The 17043-nt window shown below is 66.7% G+C and overlaps 6 protein-coding genes across 6 annotated transcripts in view; 3 read left to right on the top strand and 3 right to left on the bottom strand.

Annotated features, from left to right (window-relative positions):
• Window positions 1-554: 554 nt before the first annotated feature.
• Window positions 555-4699, bottom strand: F751_4648 (Hypoxia up-regulated protein 1; the record flags this gene model as incomplete). The annotated part of the gene is made up of 8 exons (XM_011400749.1): window positions 555-767; window positions 916-1035; window positions 1248-1358; window positions 1528-1731; window positions 1961-2664; window positions 2803-2945; window positions 3244-3704; window positions 3938-4699. 8 exons carry the CDS (start codon window positions 4697-4699, stop codon window positions 555-557), a joined length of 2718 nt encoding a protein of 905 aa, XP_011399051.1.
• Window positions 4700-5245: 546 nt separating this feature from the next.
• Window positions 5246-5942, top strand: F751_4647 (hypothetical protein; the record flags this gene model as incomplete). Its single annotated transcript, XM_011400748.1, has 2 exons — window positions 5246-5271; window positions 5705-5942. The coding sequence occupies 2 exons, from the start codon at window positions 5246-5248 to the stop codon at window positions 5940-5942; spliced, it is 264 nt and encodes an 87-aa protein (XP_011399050.1).
• Window positions 5943-6232: 290 nt separating this feature from the next.
• On the bottom strand, window positions 6233-9526 carry F751_4646 (Phosphatidylinositol 3-kinase, root isoform; the record flags this gene model as incomplete). The annotated part of the gene is made up of 5 exons (XM_011400747.1): window positions 6233-7945; window positions 8081-8155; window positions 8423-8471; window positions 8809-9035; window positions 9260-9526. The coding sequence occupies 5 exons, from the start codon at window positions 9524-9526 to the stop codon at window positions 6233-6235; spliced, it is 2331 nt and encodes a 776-aa protein (XP_011399049.1).
• Window positions 9527-10903: 1377 nt separating this feature from the next.
• On the top strand, window positions 10904-12617 carry F751_4645 (hypothetical protein; the record flags this gene model as incomplete). The annotated part of the gene is made up of 4 exons (XM_011400746.1): window positions 10904-11026; window positions 11272-11595; window positions 11999-12157; window positions 12378-12617. 4 exons carry the CDS (start codon window positions 10904-10906, stop codon window positions 12615-12617), a joined length of 846 nt encoding a protein of 281 aa, XP_011399048.1.
• Window positions 12618-14278: 1661 nt separating this feature from the next.
• On the top strand, window positions 14279-16040 carry F751_4644 (hypothetical protein; the record flags this gene model as incomplete). Its single annotated transcript, XM_011400745.1, has 6 exons — window positions 14279-14314; window positions 14552-14680; window positions 14781-15019; window positions 15160-15307; window positions 15457-15797; window positions 15923-16040. 6 exons carry the CDS (start codon window positions 14279-14281, stop codon window positions 16038-16040), a joined length of 1011 nt encoding a protein of 336 aa, XP_011399047.1.
• Window positions 16041-16263: 223 nt separating this feature from the next.
• F751_4643 (Protein CAJ1) overlaps window positions 16264-17043 on the bottom strand; it is a gene marked incomplete at both ends in the record, with an annotated part of 3297 nt that continues 2517 nt past the window's right edge. The window contains one exon of the mRNA XM_011400744.1: window positions 16264-16995. Coding sequence (XP_011399046.1) covers window positions 16264-16995 — 732 coding nt within the window. The remainder of the gene's footprint in view (window positions 16996-17043) is intronic.

Raw genomic sequence — 17043 nt, 5'->3', positions numbered from 1 at the left:
TATCGCGCCCAGGAGTCGCGTGTCCAAGCAGCTCCAGCCAGCCAGCTCCGGTGTTGGGCTGGCCCCACTTCTAATAGGCTGCACGGCCGTCCTGCTACAACAGCAACGAGTTATAGAGTGGCTGAGGTCTGTGCACGACCGTGTACGCAGCTTGAAAGCCTATCCCACCCCAACCCAGCGCGCCGGGCAAGCAGCCCTCTCCAGACAGCAGGCAAGCTCTCTATCACTGATTACAGCCCTGTTCTATATCCACCTGTTCCTGCAAATTTCCCAGCAGCTGCTCCTCCTGCTCACCCTGATGCAGGCCAGTGGCAGTGGGCGCCCAGGTCCCTCCTCAGCCCCTGCTGCCGCCCCGGCGACTGGGAGCAGGCCGCTGGGGCAGCCCAACAAGCAGGGGCCCAAGGACAAGAACAAGAAGAAGCGGGGCGGGAGGAGGTAGCGTTGCGATGGCCTGCCGGTCATAGCCCACTGACCAGCAGTGCTGCAGCATTCCTCTAGGACCCTGTGTGAACGCACCAGAGGCGCCAACTTACAGCCGGCGTGTGCATTTCTGTTCACAGTTCGGTTTTCACGGTTTCCATGCCCTCTGCTGGCTCCTCCGGCGCTTGCACCTCCGCCTCCGGCTCCCCAGGGCCCTGAGATGGCTTCGCTTTGCCGTTCGTCCCCGTTCCCTTCTTTGCTGCCTTTTTCTTCGCCCCATCGGCAGTGGCATCCGTCGTCGGCTTTGGCGTGGGCGGCGCCGGCCGCCTATCTAGCATGCTGACCGACTGCATTGGAGGGTTGGGGAGTGGAAGATTTTGGGATGAGTACTGAGCTTTCCAAGCTTCCTGACTGCGACCCGCCGATGTGCGAGCTACATCCTGGACGCACTGTTGTAAGACCCCAACTGCGCTAGTGACAACACTGTCCACCCACCTCTGCCGCGACCTTGAGTCGCAGATTGACCTCCGCCGAGGTGAAAGCCGGCTCGTCTGTCGCCTTCTTCTTGGCCTGGACGGCCTCCACCTGGGTCAGCCACTTCTGCAGCTCCGCAAGCTGCAGGCAGGGTTGAGGAGGGCGCTGGTTGCTTGCTGGGCATTGGCTGATCGCTAGCTGGGCATTGGCTGATTGCTTGCTGGCATGCCCGCACGAGACTGGAGAAGCCTGGGCAGCCAGGACCTGTGTCACTGCTCCTGCCATCTTGGATGAAACTCTGGATGGCATTCGAGCCACTTGCCAGCCATGTCACCACCCACCAGCCCTCTCACCTTTTCTTTGGCCAAGCCCACTTCGTACTCTGGCAGCCATGGCTTGGCGGCTGCCCACCCCTCCACGATGGGGCTCAGCACCTCCAGCATATTCCTGGCCTCTGCCACAGCCTGTCGAGGGAAGAAGGGGTGGCAAAGGGGTTGTAGGGGGATGATTGATGAGACCGCCAGGGTTGAATGAAGGGGCGGTGCGGTCTCCACCAACAGAATCAACGCGCTGTGAGCGTCCATGCACCCCCCCTTCCACGTTTGCCCCACACCAAACCCCACTCCCACCCACCTGAGGCCTGGCGGAGCGCTCCCTGCCTCGCGTCCTCAGCCCGTCACCCAGCGCCTTCAGGGCTTCTAGCTTGGCGACGTACTCCTCAGAGCCAGCAGCATCGCCCTCGCCATACAGCCAGTCCTCCGCCTCCTCCAGTGCTTGGCCCAGGGTCGCCAGCTCTCCGGCTCTCGCAACCGCCTTGACGTCCTCGTCTTCCGCAGACTGCATGGATTGCGGTGCGTGTGTGTGGAGGCTTGAGAGTGAGAGGTGCGGTATACTGTTCAAGAGGGGGGAGGGGTGGTGCATGATGCATTACAACGCCTCGCCAGCACTGCGACATCCACATTTTCCACCAGGGGAGTATGCCACGGAGCCCCACCCCACGTCCCCGGGGCACATCCATCCATCCTCCCAGCCCCCCCTCCGACCCCCCCACGACGCCACCACCCACCCAGCTCGCAGCCTCCAGCACGTAGGCCTCCAGGTCGTTCTTCGCCTGCGCGGCGGCGCGCTTGGCCGTGTCGCGGGCGGCGAGACGGGCCAGCACCGCACGCGACCCCGCCAGCTGCTCCAGGGTCAAGCCGGGGTGGGCCAGCCCGCCCGTCACGTTCAGTGAGAGGCGCGAGGTGCGCACCCGCGGCACTCGTGTGAGGGTGCCGTTTGCGCTCGAGGTTCCTGCGCTCGTGGCATCGATGACCCCCTCGCCGGCGGTCGTGGCGTTGGAGTCTGGTGCACCCGCGAGCGTGCCGCTCGTGTCGCCGCCCGAAAGGACAGCGGCCTCTGCGCCCCCGCCTCCGGTGACGTCGCTCGCTGCGCTACCATTGGTGGCGTTCGTCCCCGGCGCCCCAGCCAGGGTGCCCTTCGCCTCCACGTACTCGAGGCGGGAGACGGTGAAGTCGGCGCCGTCCACATGGAAGCAGCCGCCGTCGTCGACGCGGGCGTGGAAGGCCACGCGCGTCACGTTGTCGTGCGCCGCCAGCGCGGCGCGAAGGCCCTCCACGCGCCAGGCGCCCAACTCCCGGGCCTGCCCCTCGGACGCAGGGCCGGAAAGAAAGAGGCGCAGCCCCACCGCGTCCCGCCCCTCGGCTGCCTGGGCCAGGAGGTTGACGGCGCGGCGGCTGGGCACCCGCTTCATCGCCGGCACCAGGGGCTTGACTGCATCGGGAGGAGGGTGGGGTTGGTGGGCTCAGCTCAGTGGGCGCAAGTGCTGGGGCACAGAGCTCGGTCACCCTCTCCTAATACTGCAACCTCCTCACAACACCAGCGCGGCACCCACCACCCCACCCCCCGCACCCTCTGTGTCGTCATCGAGCGCGTAGCTCACGCCGTACGGCACCTTGTCCACCAGGCCAAAGGGCCGCACGCGGAACTGGGTGCTACGGTTGGCGGCCACCAGCCCCGCCCCCAGGACCACCGCCTCGTCGGCATCCAGGTGCCTGCGAGATGCGGAGAGGAGGGAGTGGGGGAGTCGGGCTTGCTGGTTGAGCGTGTTTTCCGTGACTGCCAGCAGGCGTGGCTGACGGTGGGCGACATTGACGGGGCATGGCAGCCCTGGCGCTGCTTTGCGGTAGGCAGTTCAGGGAACCGAAGCCCACCTCCGTCTTGCTGGGCCGCCCCTGTCTCCCTCCCAGGCGCCAGCCAGGCCCACCCTCCCTCCTCCCACGAGATTATTGCGCACGACTCCCCTGCCATGTCCCACCCTCTCACGCCCAACCAATCACAAAGAGCTCTCACACGTCCAGCGCGCGCCCGCCCAGGGCCTGGGACAGCTCGGCCTTGACCCTGGGGATGCGGGAGCCGCCACCCAGCAGCTCCACAGCCGCCAGGTCGGCGGCCGCCACACCGTTGCGGGCCAGCAGGTCCAGCGCTGGGCGCGTGACGCGAGCCCAGTAGTCGCCCGCCAGCCGTTCCAGGGCCTCGCGGGAGATCGAGGACCTGAAGTCGCGGCCGGCGTGCAGCTCCTCCACGGACAGCGGGGCCTCCAGGTTGGCGCTCAGCACGCGCAGCGCGCGCTTGACCCCGGCGCGCAGCTTGGCAACGGCTCGGGGCGAGGCGGCGAGGTCGGCGCCCGCCTCGCCCAGCGCCTCGCCCGCCTGCGCCATGAAGTGGCGCAGCAGGAGGGACTCCAGCAGCTGGGTGCCGGCGCCCTCGTCCCAGGCCACGTCCATGATCTCCACCTGGCTGGCGGGGGCGCCCTGTCGGTGCATGAAGTAGCCGGGATGAACAGAGGGACGGGCAGTGGTGCTGGAAGGGGGTCGAGGCCTGGGTTCCGCTCTGGCATGGCACTGCTGAAGGCACATCTGCAACACCTCCAATCCCAACTCCCCTGTCAGGACCTCACACCAGCTTTTCCACATGCAGGCCAGCCTCCTCCCACCCCAACCCCCTCTCATCAGCCCCCTCCCCCCGGCTAGCCAGGCAACCCCACCCTGAACCCAGACACCTTGCGGTCAGGGTAGGTGGAGAACCTGACCAGAGCCACCTCCAGCCCCCCAGACCCTAGGTCATAGAGCAGGACGTGCTGCGGCCCGCCCGAGGCGAAGGTGGCGGTGCGGTCGATGCCGTACTGCAGCGCGGCGGCCGCGGCGGGGCTGACCAGGCCCAGGACGTTGAGACCGGCCGCTGCCGCGGCGTCCAGCAGGGCCTGGCGCCGACGCGGGCCGTAGTGAGCGGGGGCAAGGAGCACCAGGTCGCGCGGCGCGGTGCCCGTGGCGGAGGCCGCGCGCGCGATGCCGGCCGCATACTGCAGCAGCGAAGCGGCCAGCTCCTCGGGCGTGACCTGCCCCGCCTCGCCAAAGTCCAGGGCCAGGGCGCCGGTGCGGTTGGCGGCAGGGACCAGGCGGGGGAGGGGGAGGCCCTGGGCCGCCAGCGCGGCCAGCGCCAGGTCGTCGGGGGAGCGGCCCAACAGGGCCGGCAGGTTGGCGACAAAGGCGGTGGGGTGGCGCGTGGCCAGCCCCGCCGCCTCCTCGCCCACCAGCCTGTCCCGGCCCACGAATCCCACCAGTGCGGGGGTCTTGCGCTTGCTGATCTCGTTGATCACGATGCTGATGGGGGTGCGGCCGGGCTGCACCAGGGCCACCTTCATGAACTCCGACCCCAGGTCCACGGCCATGATGCTGGACCGCGTGCCGGGTACGAGGCAGGCCAGGCACCCCAGCAGGAGCAGGGACGGGAGGATCGCCCTCCCCATGGCGCAGTGGGGTGGGTTGGGGTTCCCTGCGAAGTCGGGGTGTGGCGATCGCACGACAGGCGGATGGCCACGGTTCCGCGGGAATTCGCACCTGCAGGAGTGCTTGATAATTTCCAATCAATGGTGTGTAATTCTCATGTGAGTTTAACCAGCCTGCTGCCCGCATCGGGAGGTGTCTGAAGGTTCTTAACACGTATTTCGACCGTGCTGTCCGTGCTGTCCGGGGCGTGCAAACATCGCAACGGGAATCCCGCGCGACAGGTACGGTGGCAACGAGAAGCGCGATTGACACCAGCACATCATACATCCCATGCCTGGATTGGCGACCAATCTCCACTCGACACCGACGAGCTAATGAAGTCTCGATGAGTCTGGAGGAGGGCGTCGGCGCGGGGCAGGGGGGCGACCACAGCAGCAGCAGCACTACCAGGCCCCGGGAGGAGCCCAGGAACGCCCGCACCCGACCAAGCTGCACACCGGAGCGGGACTCTCAGAAACGGCTGAGGGTGTCTGTCGACGAGCCCTTACGGGATCTTCTGAGTCGGGATGAGGGAGCACCCTCCGCCTCGTCGGTAGGAGATGATCAGCATGGAGCCATAGCTCCCGAGCAGGGCCCTGCAGCGCCCGCACGCGCGCTCTCCCCCAGTCAGCAGGTGGGCTGATGTGAATTATATTCTCAACCGGCCGATTCTTCCTGCCTGTGAAGGAATCGCTTGTGGTTCCTGTGACCCGATCCAAGGCCTTCCCCATCACAGACACCCCACCACATCTCTTCAGAAACATATTGCCCGACAAATCACACTGGCTGACTGGTGCGACCGACCCCTCGTCCTTCCCGACCTCCTCGAAGAGGATGAAATACCTGCAAAGTGAGCTGGGGAAGCTGGAGCGTGGTTTCAGGGAGCCAGTAGTGCCCGGCTCTGGGGTTCACCCCATCACCTGCCTATTCCCTGCATCATCCCGATACCCTCTCATTCCTTCGCCCCCACCCACCACCAAATGCAGGTTCAACTACATCCCCGGCATCCCCCTGGTCGCCTGCGCCAGTGAGGGTCAGTCGGCGCTGCTGCGCCACCTGCTGCGCCAGGAGGGGGTGGACCCCGGCGTGCGGGACCTCAACGGCAACACGGCGCTGGGCCTGGCCACCGCCAACGGGCGGTCCGAGGCGGCCGGCCTCCTGCGCACCGCCCAGGCCGCCGGCGCGCGGGAGGATGGCGTCGCCGCGCAGGGCGCGCCCGCCTGAGACTTGCAGCCCGGCGTCGCCCTGACCCGACCCCCTTGCCTCTCACTTGAACTCTCGGTGCAGTCCCCCCGGCTGCCCTCGTGCCCCTCTCCTCAACCCCACCGACACACTGCGCTGGGTGTACAGTCGCCCCTGACCGGCTCGCTGCTGCCCAGGAAGGGGCGTCACAGGGTCTCGGGCGGGGTTGCAGGGGACGGCCGTCCAATGGCAGGCCTCCGATGTCCGTTTGATTCATGGAAGGCGGGCCATGGACCCCCCACCCCCTTGTCCAACCGTCATGCCCTCCCACCTCACCGCCAGTACTGGGCCCAGCGGTGGGTGGTCTCCATGATGGCGGGCATGAGAGCGGAGGCGGAGTCGGCCAGGAGCTGGCGCATGTAGCGGGCGGCCTCCTCGTCCCCCAGGTCCAGGCGCAGCTTCTCCTGCACCTTCAGCAGCGCGGCGTCGGGGTCGGCAGCGATGTCCGGCAGGCGCGAGCCGGCCATGAGGCGGAGCAGCCCCGTGAGCAGGCCCGCCGACTTGCGCAGGACGTTGAAGGCCTCGCAGGCGTGGCTGGCGAAGCGGCGGTAGTGCTCGCTGTCGGCGCCGCCCAGCGCGTCCACCATCTCGCGGCACAGCTTCATGGGCGGGGGGAAGGGCTTGGGGTCGCGCCCCAGGATGAACCCGAAGTCGATGTGGAAGAGGCGGCCGTCACGCGCGAGCAGCAGGTTGTCCAGGTGGCGGTCGCCCACGCCCAGGATGTAGGTCATGACGCAGGCCGCGGCGCAGGACTTGACAAAGTTGGCGAGGACGCCGGGCTGCAGGCCGTAGGGCCCTGTGGCGTCGGGCGCGGCCTGCGCCAGGTAGCGGTGGATGGAGCGGTGGGTGGCCAGCAGGCGCGCCAGGGGCACGGCGGGGACGAACTGGATGAGGCCGTCGCGGGAGGAGGTGGGCAGCACCGCGTAGCGCGTGACGCGCAGGTCCAGGTGCTCGCGCCGCAGCAGCGTGTCCATGAGCGAGATCATCTGCACCACCAGCTGGTCCTGGCGCAGGTCGTCGCCGCGCTTGTAGATCAGCGTCAGCGTCGCCGGGTGGTGTGGACGGTGGGTGGGGGGGCCGCCGTCGGAGGGGGGGAAGGGGTCCAGGGGGAGGGAGGGATTTGGAGGGAGGCGGCCGTGCGGGGGCGAGGCGAGGCCGGACCCTGGCTCGCCAGCTGGCGCTCGCCCGTCGACTCCGCCGCCGCCCTCCGGTCCCCCGCCGCCGCCCTCCGGTCCCCCGCCGCCGCCCTCGACCCCGGCACCGCCCCCACTCCCCCCAACCCCCGCTCTCGCTCCATCGTCTCCCCCCGGCTCGGTGAAGAAGACGAGGCGCAGGGGGCAGAGCGCAGACTTAAACACGGTGCACTGGCTGGCGTCCAGGCCCAGCAGGCGCGTGCCCGGGTCCAGCGGGTTGGGGCAGGCCAAGCGCGCCAGGTCGGCGGCCGCGCCGCCGGGCGACACCAGCGCCCTCAGCGTCTCGGCGCGCCGCGCAGCCGACCCGCGCGTCGCCTGCACCACGTCGGCCAGGTGGCGCAGGCGTGCCGCCAGGTCCAGCTGCGACGCCAGCGCGTCCTCCAGCGCGGGGTCCAGGCCGCGCAGGAGCGCGGCCTGCACCAGCGCGGCGCGCCGGCCGAACCCGGGGTCCTCCAGCTCCGCGCAGAGGTACCAGAAGAGGGGGGTGGCGAGCCTGAGGCTGGCCGCGCCGCGGCGCGCCAGGAAGCGCCCCAGCCGCGAGTCGTCGGCCGGCTCGTAGCGCAGCGCCTGCACCAGCTGCAGCATGTAGGCCAGCAGCTCCTCGTCACCCTTGGCCTCCAGTACGCGCACCGCGTGGCCCCGCACCTCTTCATTACCGTAGTCCGGGCTCAGCAGCTCCAGCGCGTCGGCGACGTCGATGGGCGCCCAGGCCGCCATCAGCGCGGCGGCCTGCGCGGCCTCGCCGCCGTCGGCCCAGTCCACGCAGCGCAGGAAGCGCGTGAGCGCACGCCGCTCGCTCGCCAGCGCGTAGCGGTAGCGCCACAGCAGCGCCTGCTCCGCGCCGCCCAGCGCGCGCGTGGGCGGCGCCGCCAGCACCGCGTCCAGCGCCGCGCGCTCCTCCGCGCCGGGCTTGGCGCTGGGGTCCACCAGCCCGCGCGTGTGGCTGCGCGCCAGCTTCCGCGCCTTCAGCTCGGAGGGGTTGTCCCGCCCCAGCTCCGGGTCCTGGATGGGCAGCCAGGTGGGCGGGGCGACGCCGGGGGGGGTCCGCGCCGCCGGCGCCACGTCGGTGGAGCGCAGCGCGTCGGGCGCGGCGTCCGCGACCCCGGCGCCCCCCGGCAGCGCCGCCGCCTGGTACACCACCGCCTGGGGGAAGGAGGGCAGGCCGACCAGCAGGGCCAGGGGCTCGCCTGCGGCCGGCGCCGCGCCGCGCGCGCCCTCGGCCGCCAGCTCGTCGATGGCGCGCAGGGTCAGGCCGTCCAGCCAGGGCACACTTTCCAGCTCGCCCCGCTCGAAGCGCTTGAGCACCTGCTCCACCCGCCTGGGGGGTTTGAGGGAGTCACAGTGATCGGAGGGTGCGTGCGGCGGTGGGCAAGGAGGAAGGAGGATGTGTCTGTGTGTGTGACAGCAGCCAGACAACCACTGTGATCGTCGGTCTGGGCATGCCGTGCTTGGGTTGGAGTCCAGGTTCATCCCGGCTCTGCCCAGCCGCAGCAGCACAGACGGCGTGGCACAGTGCAGCAAGGCGCCATGCGTTTTGCCGAGGGGCGCAGGTGCGGGGACCCCCATCCCATTCCCACCTGGCACACCAAACATGAGCGCACCCCCACCCCCCCCCATCCGCTCTTGTCCCCCACACACGATGCCTCGCCTCTCACCCGCGCTCCCCCCGCTCCTTCAGGGGGACCTTGCCCGGGGTTTTCGACGGCCAGCCCCCATCTGCGGGGCCCGGGGTCCACAGCCGCAGCGTGTGCGCCCCGGTCTTCAGCCGCCCTTTCTTGCTGAAGAAGCGCAGCGTGGCGCCCGCCAGGGCGCGCTGCGGCACGCCTTCCCGCACCTCCCACACCGTCAGCGCCAGCTGGGCCGTGTGGTCCAGGTCGCGGTACTGTGAAGAAACCGGGGGCATGGAGGGAGGCCATGTGGGGGGGACAGGGTGTGTGCATGGTCAGCCGTCGGCGATTGACGAGGGTCCCCGGCCCACCTCCGCAGGGTGCAAACACGGCACGGGGGGCTACATTCACAGATCCCATGCTGGCCCCAACAAGTGTATCGCAGATATCCAGGCCAGGCCCTCCCCATGCCAGCCAGCGTGAGGCCATCCCAGCTCACCCGGGTGGCAAAGGTCAGGGTGGTGTCCCAGGTGCAGCCGGAGAAGGTGGCCTCGGCGTAGGAGGTACGCACGGGGATGCCCAGGGTGTCGTACCGGTCGGCAAGCACGGCTTCCACCCACAGGGCGGAGGGGCGCACCGTGGGAAGGGCCAGATGCTGGGCATCCCTGTACACCGGCAGGCAGCCTACCACGCTGTCCACCAACACCTGGACCTGCGGGCAGCGAGGGGGGACCCGGGGGTACATAGGATATTCAAAAAGGTTCATCGTCACCCATAGGGCACATCGGATGCGCCTCCGTATGTTCAGGGGCTCTCATACCTGGAGGTCCAGATCACATGACAACACGAAGGAAAAGGTGGGCGTCCTCCTCGAAGCCCCATTGCTGTGCAGGCTGGAGCTCATTTCAGAGTGGGTAATTTAGAACCCAGCGTAGCCGGGCACGGCTAATTCGGCGAATACGCCCGCGCCTCACGACATGCCGTGACAAGCACTCCCCGGCAATCTACTTACGTAAGGGCTCGATAGTATCAAGACCCCTCCCCCCAGGAGAGCTTTTAGCTCGACATCAATGTCCTAGATTGAGTTTGACATTTCCAAAAATCATTTCGAGGGCATCATGTCCTATCGCATGTGCCGCTGCGCTTGGGTCTAAGGCGCACATGTTGCCCTGGTTGACTCGGTACTCATCCAAGTCGAAACCGCAGCTGCGCCCATTGTCCACATCTCGAGAACTAGTTACCAGCCGAACATACTTAGCGAGTGTCATCACCGAGTGTAGCGCCCCGGTGGCACTCATGAGGGTGTCTCCCAGAAACACCACCCTGAAGAGGCCCCACCCAAGCTCCATTGACACATCCTTGTTTGGAGCATTGGGGGGTTCGAGGACTCAGTCACGGAAGGGGAGGACCGCTAGCCAGGATGTGGCATCCGGACTTGCACAGATCACCATTTCCAAGGAACGTTTGGCAAGTTTGAAGAAACCCTGCGCTATTCCTTCAGCCTCTGAGCTGGCGGAGGCACGAAAGGCTGAGCTGGAACGAGTCATTGAGAACCTATCCAGCGCATGAGCTGGCACAGAAGAATCCCTGGAAGAGCGAAAGGTGAGTTCCCATTCTCAGGTGCTTGTTAGGGGCTGCCTTGGGGCTGCTGGGGAGCTGTCTGCGGTGTGCCATAATGAATTCCTGCTGGAAGTGCTCCCTATGATGAGGAGAGATTCCTGCAACTTAAAGATGCACAGCTCTCAGTCCGGGTTTTGTACCAGTCCTACAAAGTTCAAGATGGCGTATCGACACCCCAATGTGCAGGACCTTGGTGCCCATGTGCCGAGCCCAATGGATGAGAAGAGGCAAAAGGAAAGGCAGGCAGTTGTTGCCAGAGCCCAAAGACACCAATTGGAGGCGCGTCCAGAAGCTCGCCTGGTAGGGTGGCATGGGGTTCAGAGGAGAATGGACTGCAGCGTTGACATGCCCAGTGTGCCAGCTGCAAGCCTGTGCATCCCCTGCCATGCTTCAGATTGCGCTGCAGGGCAGGGACGGCCGTGATGAGTCAGATTTTGGTACCGAGCTTGCAATTGAATGCGATCGCTGCTCTGCACCACGCCCCTCGGCGCAGATGAATCAGATGGTGCAATCTTCGATCACCATGGCGGCCCTGGACGATCAGGTGGCAAGGAGGGCAGCAGCCCGAGAGAAGGACGCCATGGATGCAGCCGAGGCACACCGACGAGCTGCTGCAGACTGGGCGCTCAAGGCAGCAATGGAGGAGGTGAGAGGAGCTAAGACCATCACAGTTCCTATGGGTAGCGAGGACCACACGTCCAGGCATCTTGCGTCCACCTCTATACTTCTGCCGCTGATTGCTCTCAAAACCTTGTCTGCCAGTGGATTTGACACTGCAGGGAATGGCTCGTCCCTTGCCGACGACAGCCATCCATATCCATTGTCGCACCCTCCAAGATACAACACCCTTCGAGGCATGCACCCTGCTTCCATGCCCCTCCTGTCCCACAGGAGAGGGAGCAAGAGAAGCTGCTCATGTATAAGGCCGGCGAGGCTCAGCTGCTGGGCCAGCTGGCCGAGAGACGGGAAGCGGCAGCGGTCGCCTTGGCAGCGAATCTCGCTGAAGGCACCGCGCAGCGGCTGGCCGCCGAGCGGCTGGCCAGGCAGGAGGTAGAAGGGGAGAGGGAGCGGCGCGCTGCGGGCGCTGCCCTGCTGGAGGAGGTGGCGGCGTTCAACGCGCTGCGCCTGGGTCGAAAGGAGGCCGCCCAGCGCGCCCAGCGTGCGGAGGACGAGGCCATCGTACGCTTCAACATGGAGAAGGACGCCCAGGAGCAGGTGAAGGGGGCGACTGTCACTTGATGGCTAGGATCGACAAGGAGGCTCTGCTGGCCATTGGTGCTGGGTTAGATCATATTGCTCCTGGGGTGACAGCCACCGCATTACACACATCACTGTCCTCCAGGCCGCCTTTGAGGAGAGGCAGGCTGCTGTCCGTGCCTCCGAGCAGCTGCTGGCAGCTCACTGGTCCAGCACCAGAAGGGTGCAGGATGGGCGCAGAGCGGCAGAGGACGCTCGAATCCGTCTGTACCAGGCGAGGGAGGGGCCCTGGCATTGGGTACAGGCAGCTTCCATCAGTCGCAACAGCTCAGTTGAAAGGCTGCAGGAGAAAGGCCCTCATTTTGAAGTGCTCACAGTTCAATCAAAGGCTCCCTGCACAACCTCAATGCTCGCTGTCCAGGATGAGAGGGAGGCTACCGAGCTTGCAAAGGAGGAGGCTGCAGAGGCGCTGAAGGCCCAGTCAAAGTCAGCGCAGCTCGCAACCATGAAGCAGCAACTGGAGTACAAGGCAGAGGCGGCCAAACGGGCAGCCGAGGAGGAGGCTGCAGAGGCTGTCAAAGTCTCTGCCGCAGCCGAGGCGGCGAAGCTGGCTGCCGCAGAAGAGGCGAGGGGAATTAATTTTGGATGGATTTTTGCTCTTTGTGCACCGATAATCGTCCTTAGACTCTCATGATGCGATGTCTTATATTCCAATCATGCGCCTTTTGGCAAAGGCACGAGGGCGGTGATGACCATTGTTAATTTGGCCTCATGCCGCAATGCAACCCACCACACTGCAGGAAGCGAAGAAGAAGGCTGCTGCTGCTGCACTGAGGACGACCCTGCAGTCCCAGCTGCGGGAGCTTGCAGCCTTGACCGAGGCTGGGAGGTTTAAGGAGGTTCAGGAGGCACAAGCACAAGCCGCCGCTGCAGAGGCCGAGCGGAATGCGCTGGAGCGTCTCAAACAAGAGAAGCTGGCATTGCTGAGTCATGTGCCAGCCAAGTATAGAGTGGATCTGGAACGGCTGCAAGTGGCATGAGTCTGGGATCTGGAAAATTATGGCCCTGATGACCTCCATTGGTAGGGTTTCAAATTGCCCAACCACCGCAAGACAAGACACCAATTCATAACACGCGCCCGTCGGCTTCAAAATCTCCTGTCAGATACACCAAACTCATGAGCAGTCGTCGAGGCCTTCCATTCCTAAGATCGTCATTTTATATAGGATGAACACCATAGCGACTCACCTTGGGTCTTGACGTAACCTCCCTGGGCCGTCGTCATGACGACTTCCTCTCCACCAGCAAAACGTCAGCTCACACTGCGCAAGGCCTGCGCTGGGCCTCGCACATCTGGCGAGACCGAACGCCAGACCCAATATGCTCTTTTCAATGAGCACAAGATCCAGGAGCTCCATGGCCTTGCCGATGGCTACGTCCAGGCGTGGACGGCGCGGTGCAGTGCCCTCTCGATGACGGGGGACAGGGCGCCGGTGCGACCAGGCACCAGCATGAAACCCGATCCAGAGGCGCATGAGCAACATTTGGACACCGCTGAGATGCTGGATACCGCTGGTATGTATTGTCGCGCCCCCACTGGCCCCTCGCGCACACATGAGAGGCTGTTGGCTTGGGCATCTGGCATGATGTTCTTCGTCCGAGAATGTGGCCTGAAATGGACGCCAGCGGTACAGAGTGATATGCTCACCCGCCATTCCCCTCAGTGCAGGTTTCAGGTACGTTGAGGCTTGTCAGCGCTGTCTGGACCAAGCCATTCCCAAGAATCAGGTCCTAGACAGGTGTGAGGGCTTGCCAGCACAGTGTTTGGAGCGAGCATTGCACGTGACGGGGCCGAGCCCTTCCTGGTGTGCCTGCTGCCAGCAGCTGAGCCCGGTGGCACCTCCTTGCCTGGCTGCAGGCACTCGATCGAGCACCTGGTCCTCGTGCTACGGTGCGATGGCCTGCACGGCTCTCGCGCCGTGTCAGCGGGTGCTGCCAGGGTCCTGGTTTCGGCCGCCCTCGCCTTCCCCCCAGCCAACCTGTGTTGGCACACCCAGGGTCCCCATTCGGGGCAGCCCTTTGTAACCTTCTCAGATGCTGGGGTCTGGTCCCCCGTGGGCTTGTGAGTCGGAGCGGGAGTGGCATGATCAGGGGAGGGGCATGATCAGGGGTGTGGCCTGAGGGAGACCAGGGTGTGCAGGAGCCCCTCTGCAGCAGGTCACCTGCTGGTTAACCCATGCTCGGGCTCTCAACGAGTGTGTAGATGGGACTGGCTCCACATGCACCTTCAGGCCCCACCCTTGAGCTGTTGCTCTCAGAATAGAGTGCGGGAATCACCACTCTGTCAGCCCCTTGCCCAGTGCCGCCCTCGATCACCCTTCTGTCTCTCAGTGCTGAGTTTGATGCATGCTTCCTCCTTCACTCGGTCAACCTCCCACCTGCCACCCCGGCCAACGACCCCTACGCCCATTCATTCACCAGAGAACTGGCGGGCTTCAGCTGGAAGCGGCTGATGTGGGCGGACATGGCGGCCAGTGGGGCGAGGCTGGGCGAGGGCGACCGCGCGCAGCACAGGCGAGGCCCGCCGGGCGCCCGGCGGCTGCATTCGCCCCTGGAGCTCCTGGTGCACCTTTTCGAGGTGGCCAGCGGCCCGCCCGTGCCGGGGCGGGCCGGCGAGGTGGCATTCCTGCAGTACCTTTTCATGGTACTGCGCGTCGACCTGGACGCGCGCTTGCAGGTGGGGCGCAGGTGGGGGAGGGAAGGATGAGCGATGGGGATGCACGTTCTGATGCGAGGGCAACACGGTTCGATGCTTATACATGGCCAGGGGATTGGCTCCTCTTGGTGAAAACACACGTGCGTCTGGGTGTAAACGAGATCGACAGCAGCAAAGACTGTTTGCAGTTGGACCTTTCTGCACGTGCACAAACCCAAGCCAACCTCAGACGGCCAGACCTGCCCACGAACCCTCCAGGCGTTTGAGAACATGGCGACGGTGGAGTCCGAGGGCTTGAAGGGGCGCCGGGCGGCTCTGCTGGAGCACTCCCTGCTCGCCCGCATCTACTCCGGCGAGCTCCATGTGTGCTGGGCGCGGCTGGGGGCTGTGAGGGGTTGTACTTGAAGGGCCACCATGGCGGGGATGTGCTCTACCCACTGCGCCACGACGTGCCCATCACCGTAGCCACCCGCGCCGCCGCGTGCAGCTGACTTCCAACGACACGCGCGCGGCGCTGGTGGGGCTGCTGGTGCGCTGCATGGCCGCGCCGCACGACGATGTCGAGGGCCAAACGACACGATCAGGCGCCGCGGTGCAGGTGGCTGACATGGGGCCCCTCCTGCCCGTAGAACTGGCCGGCCTGGCCGCCGAGATGCTGCGCGCTCTGCTTTCTTTGTGCGGTGCCATGGAGGGCGCAGGCCTCTTCCACCGAATACACAGGGGCAGGTGGGTGCACCGCCGTGGTGGCAGGATGCATGAGCGAGGCATCGGGTCCGGCGGCCGTCAGACTGTTCCGCCCCGCGCGCCCAACCACGGATGATAGAAAGGTGCGCCTGGCTCACGGCACCCCGCCCTGCCGCCCGCAGGACCGGCGCGCACCAGAACCACCGCATGGGGCTGGACAGGGCGCTGCTGGCTGCGGCCTGGGAGGGCGGGGCGGGCTGCAGCGACGCCGGGGCGTGCGCCGTGCTGGCGGCCCTCCCGCCCCGCGACCGCCTGCGCCTGCTGGGGCTGGTGGGTGGGAGGCTGGGAGGACGCCTGAACCAGGCTGCATGCCGCCGAGACGTGCGGCGGGGCCGGCCTCGTCGACTCGCACTCTTCGACACCTATGAACCCTGCGATTTCCCCATCCACCCCCAGCGCCCCCCTCCCGCCGCACGCAGCTCGTGGCTCGCCAGTTCCAGCGCAGCACAATCCAGGACCAGGTGCCCGAGGGCCCCAGCGCCGCGCTTTCCAAGGCCGCGCACCTCCTGGAGGACGGCGCGGACGCTTGGGGGTACGTGGACGTTGACCCCGGCGCCGCGCTGGCCTTCGTCCTCTCCGACCTGGCCGCCCCCACGGCGCGCTCCTTCCAGAGCCTCAGCCGGCTGGCGGTGGTGGTGGGCGGCCTGGCCAGTGCCCTGGCCGGGCAGCCGGGCCTGCTGGCGAGGGGCGCCGGCGCGGAGCGGGTGCCGGCCGACGTGCCTGCCGCCCTCCAGGCGGCCCTGCGCGGCATCGTCGACAAGTGAGCGGGGATGGGCGGTTGGGAGGGCTTTTGCACATGCAAAGCACCATCCCTTGTCCCTGGGGGTGCATGCGTTTCGAGGCACCCACGCCACCCCAATCTGAATACGCATGTCCCCTGCACAGGGCCGGGCGGACATCGCTGGGTGCCTCCCAGGACCTGTCGAGGACGGCCCTGTTTCAGCTCATGTACTCCCAGATGGCTGTGGAGTCGCTGGCGGCACGCATGCAGACGGCGGCATGACAGAGCCGAGAGGCTTTGTGTGTGTCATGGTTGAGTTGGCAGGTGCCGGCTGCAGTGTGACAATAACCCCCCACCATCTCATTTCATAAGTCGGCAGGCTTTGGCCTCTCCATTCATCTATTCAACCAGGTCTGGCAGCATGCCATGGCCTTTAGGAACCTGATGACACTCTGATAAGAGCAGGGCAGCCTCTGCCTCACAGCATGACCTCAAGAGCATTCCGTCAGAGGAAGGTGCGAGCGCCGCTGCTCGCACCCCTCCCCCCACCGGCGCCGCCGAAGCGGGAGGAAAGGGCGGGCAGGGCCGCGATGCGCTGCTGGGCAGACTGCACGTCACCACGCCCACCCACGAGGTCTTTTTCGCGGTCAAAGGGCCGCCAGGGCTGGGTGGCAGGGTCCCAGTCGGCGGGCGCCTGGGCCGGGGCTGGGGCTCCGTCCCTCGTCTTCTTCTTCCCTTTCTTCTTGGTCGCTGCGGCCAGCCGCTCGGCGTGCTGCTCCACCAGGCTGCGCTTCCTGGTCGCGGCATTGTAGGCGTCGACCGCCGAGGCGGTGACGGCCGCCGCCCCGCCCCCTGGGGCAGGGCCCAGCAGCGTGCCGCCGCCGGCCGCGCCGCCGCCCTCCAGCTGCAGAGCCCGCTGCTGCGGCGTCAGGGTCCAGCCGGAGGTGTCCCCCCGGGGCTTGATCCCGGACTGCGAGAAGCCGCGGTGGGTGGAGCCAGGCGCCACCGCGGCTACCGTCGCGCTGGCCGACCGCTCGGGTGGCAGCTCCGTCATCCAGGCCTCGCGCGCCGGACCAGCCCCGCCCGGCGCCGGGCCGGCCAGGTCGGCCGGTGTGGCTTCGCCCCGGGCGATGCGCCAGGCACGCTGCCGCTCCGCCACGGCCTGCTCGGCTTCAAACTCGCGACGCAGCGCGGCCTCCTCCCGCCGGGCGTCCACCGCGGCCCTCAGGCCCAGGTCCTAGGGGCAAGGAGTGTTTGGTTGGGGGGGGGGGGGGTGGGGGGGGGG

The sequence above is a fragment of the Auxenochlorella protothecoides genome (genome assembly GCF_000733215.1).
Source record: "Auxenochlorella protothecoides strain 0710 unplaced genomic scaffold scaffold54, whole genome shotgun sequence".
Lineage (NCBI taxonomy): Eukaryota > Viridiplantae > Chlorophyta > Trebouxiophyceae > Chlorellales > Chlorellaceae > Auxenochlorella > Auxenochlorella protothecoides.
Note: the sequence above shows the minus strand (reverse complement) of the source record. Positions and strands in the feature narration are given on the sequence as shown.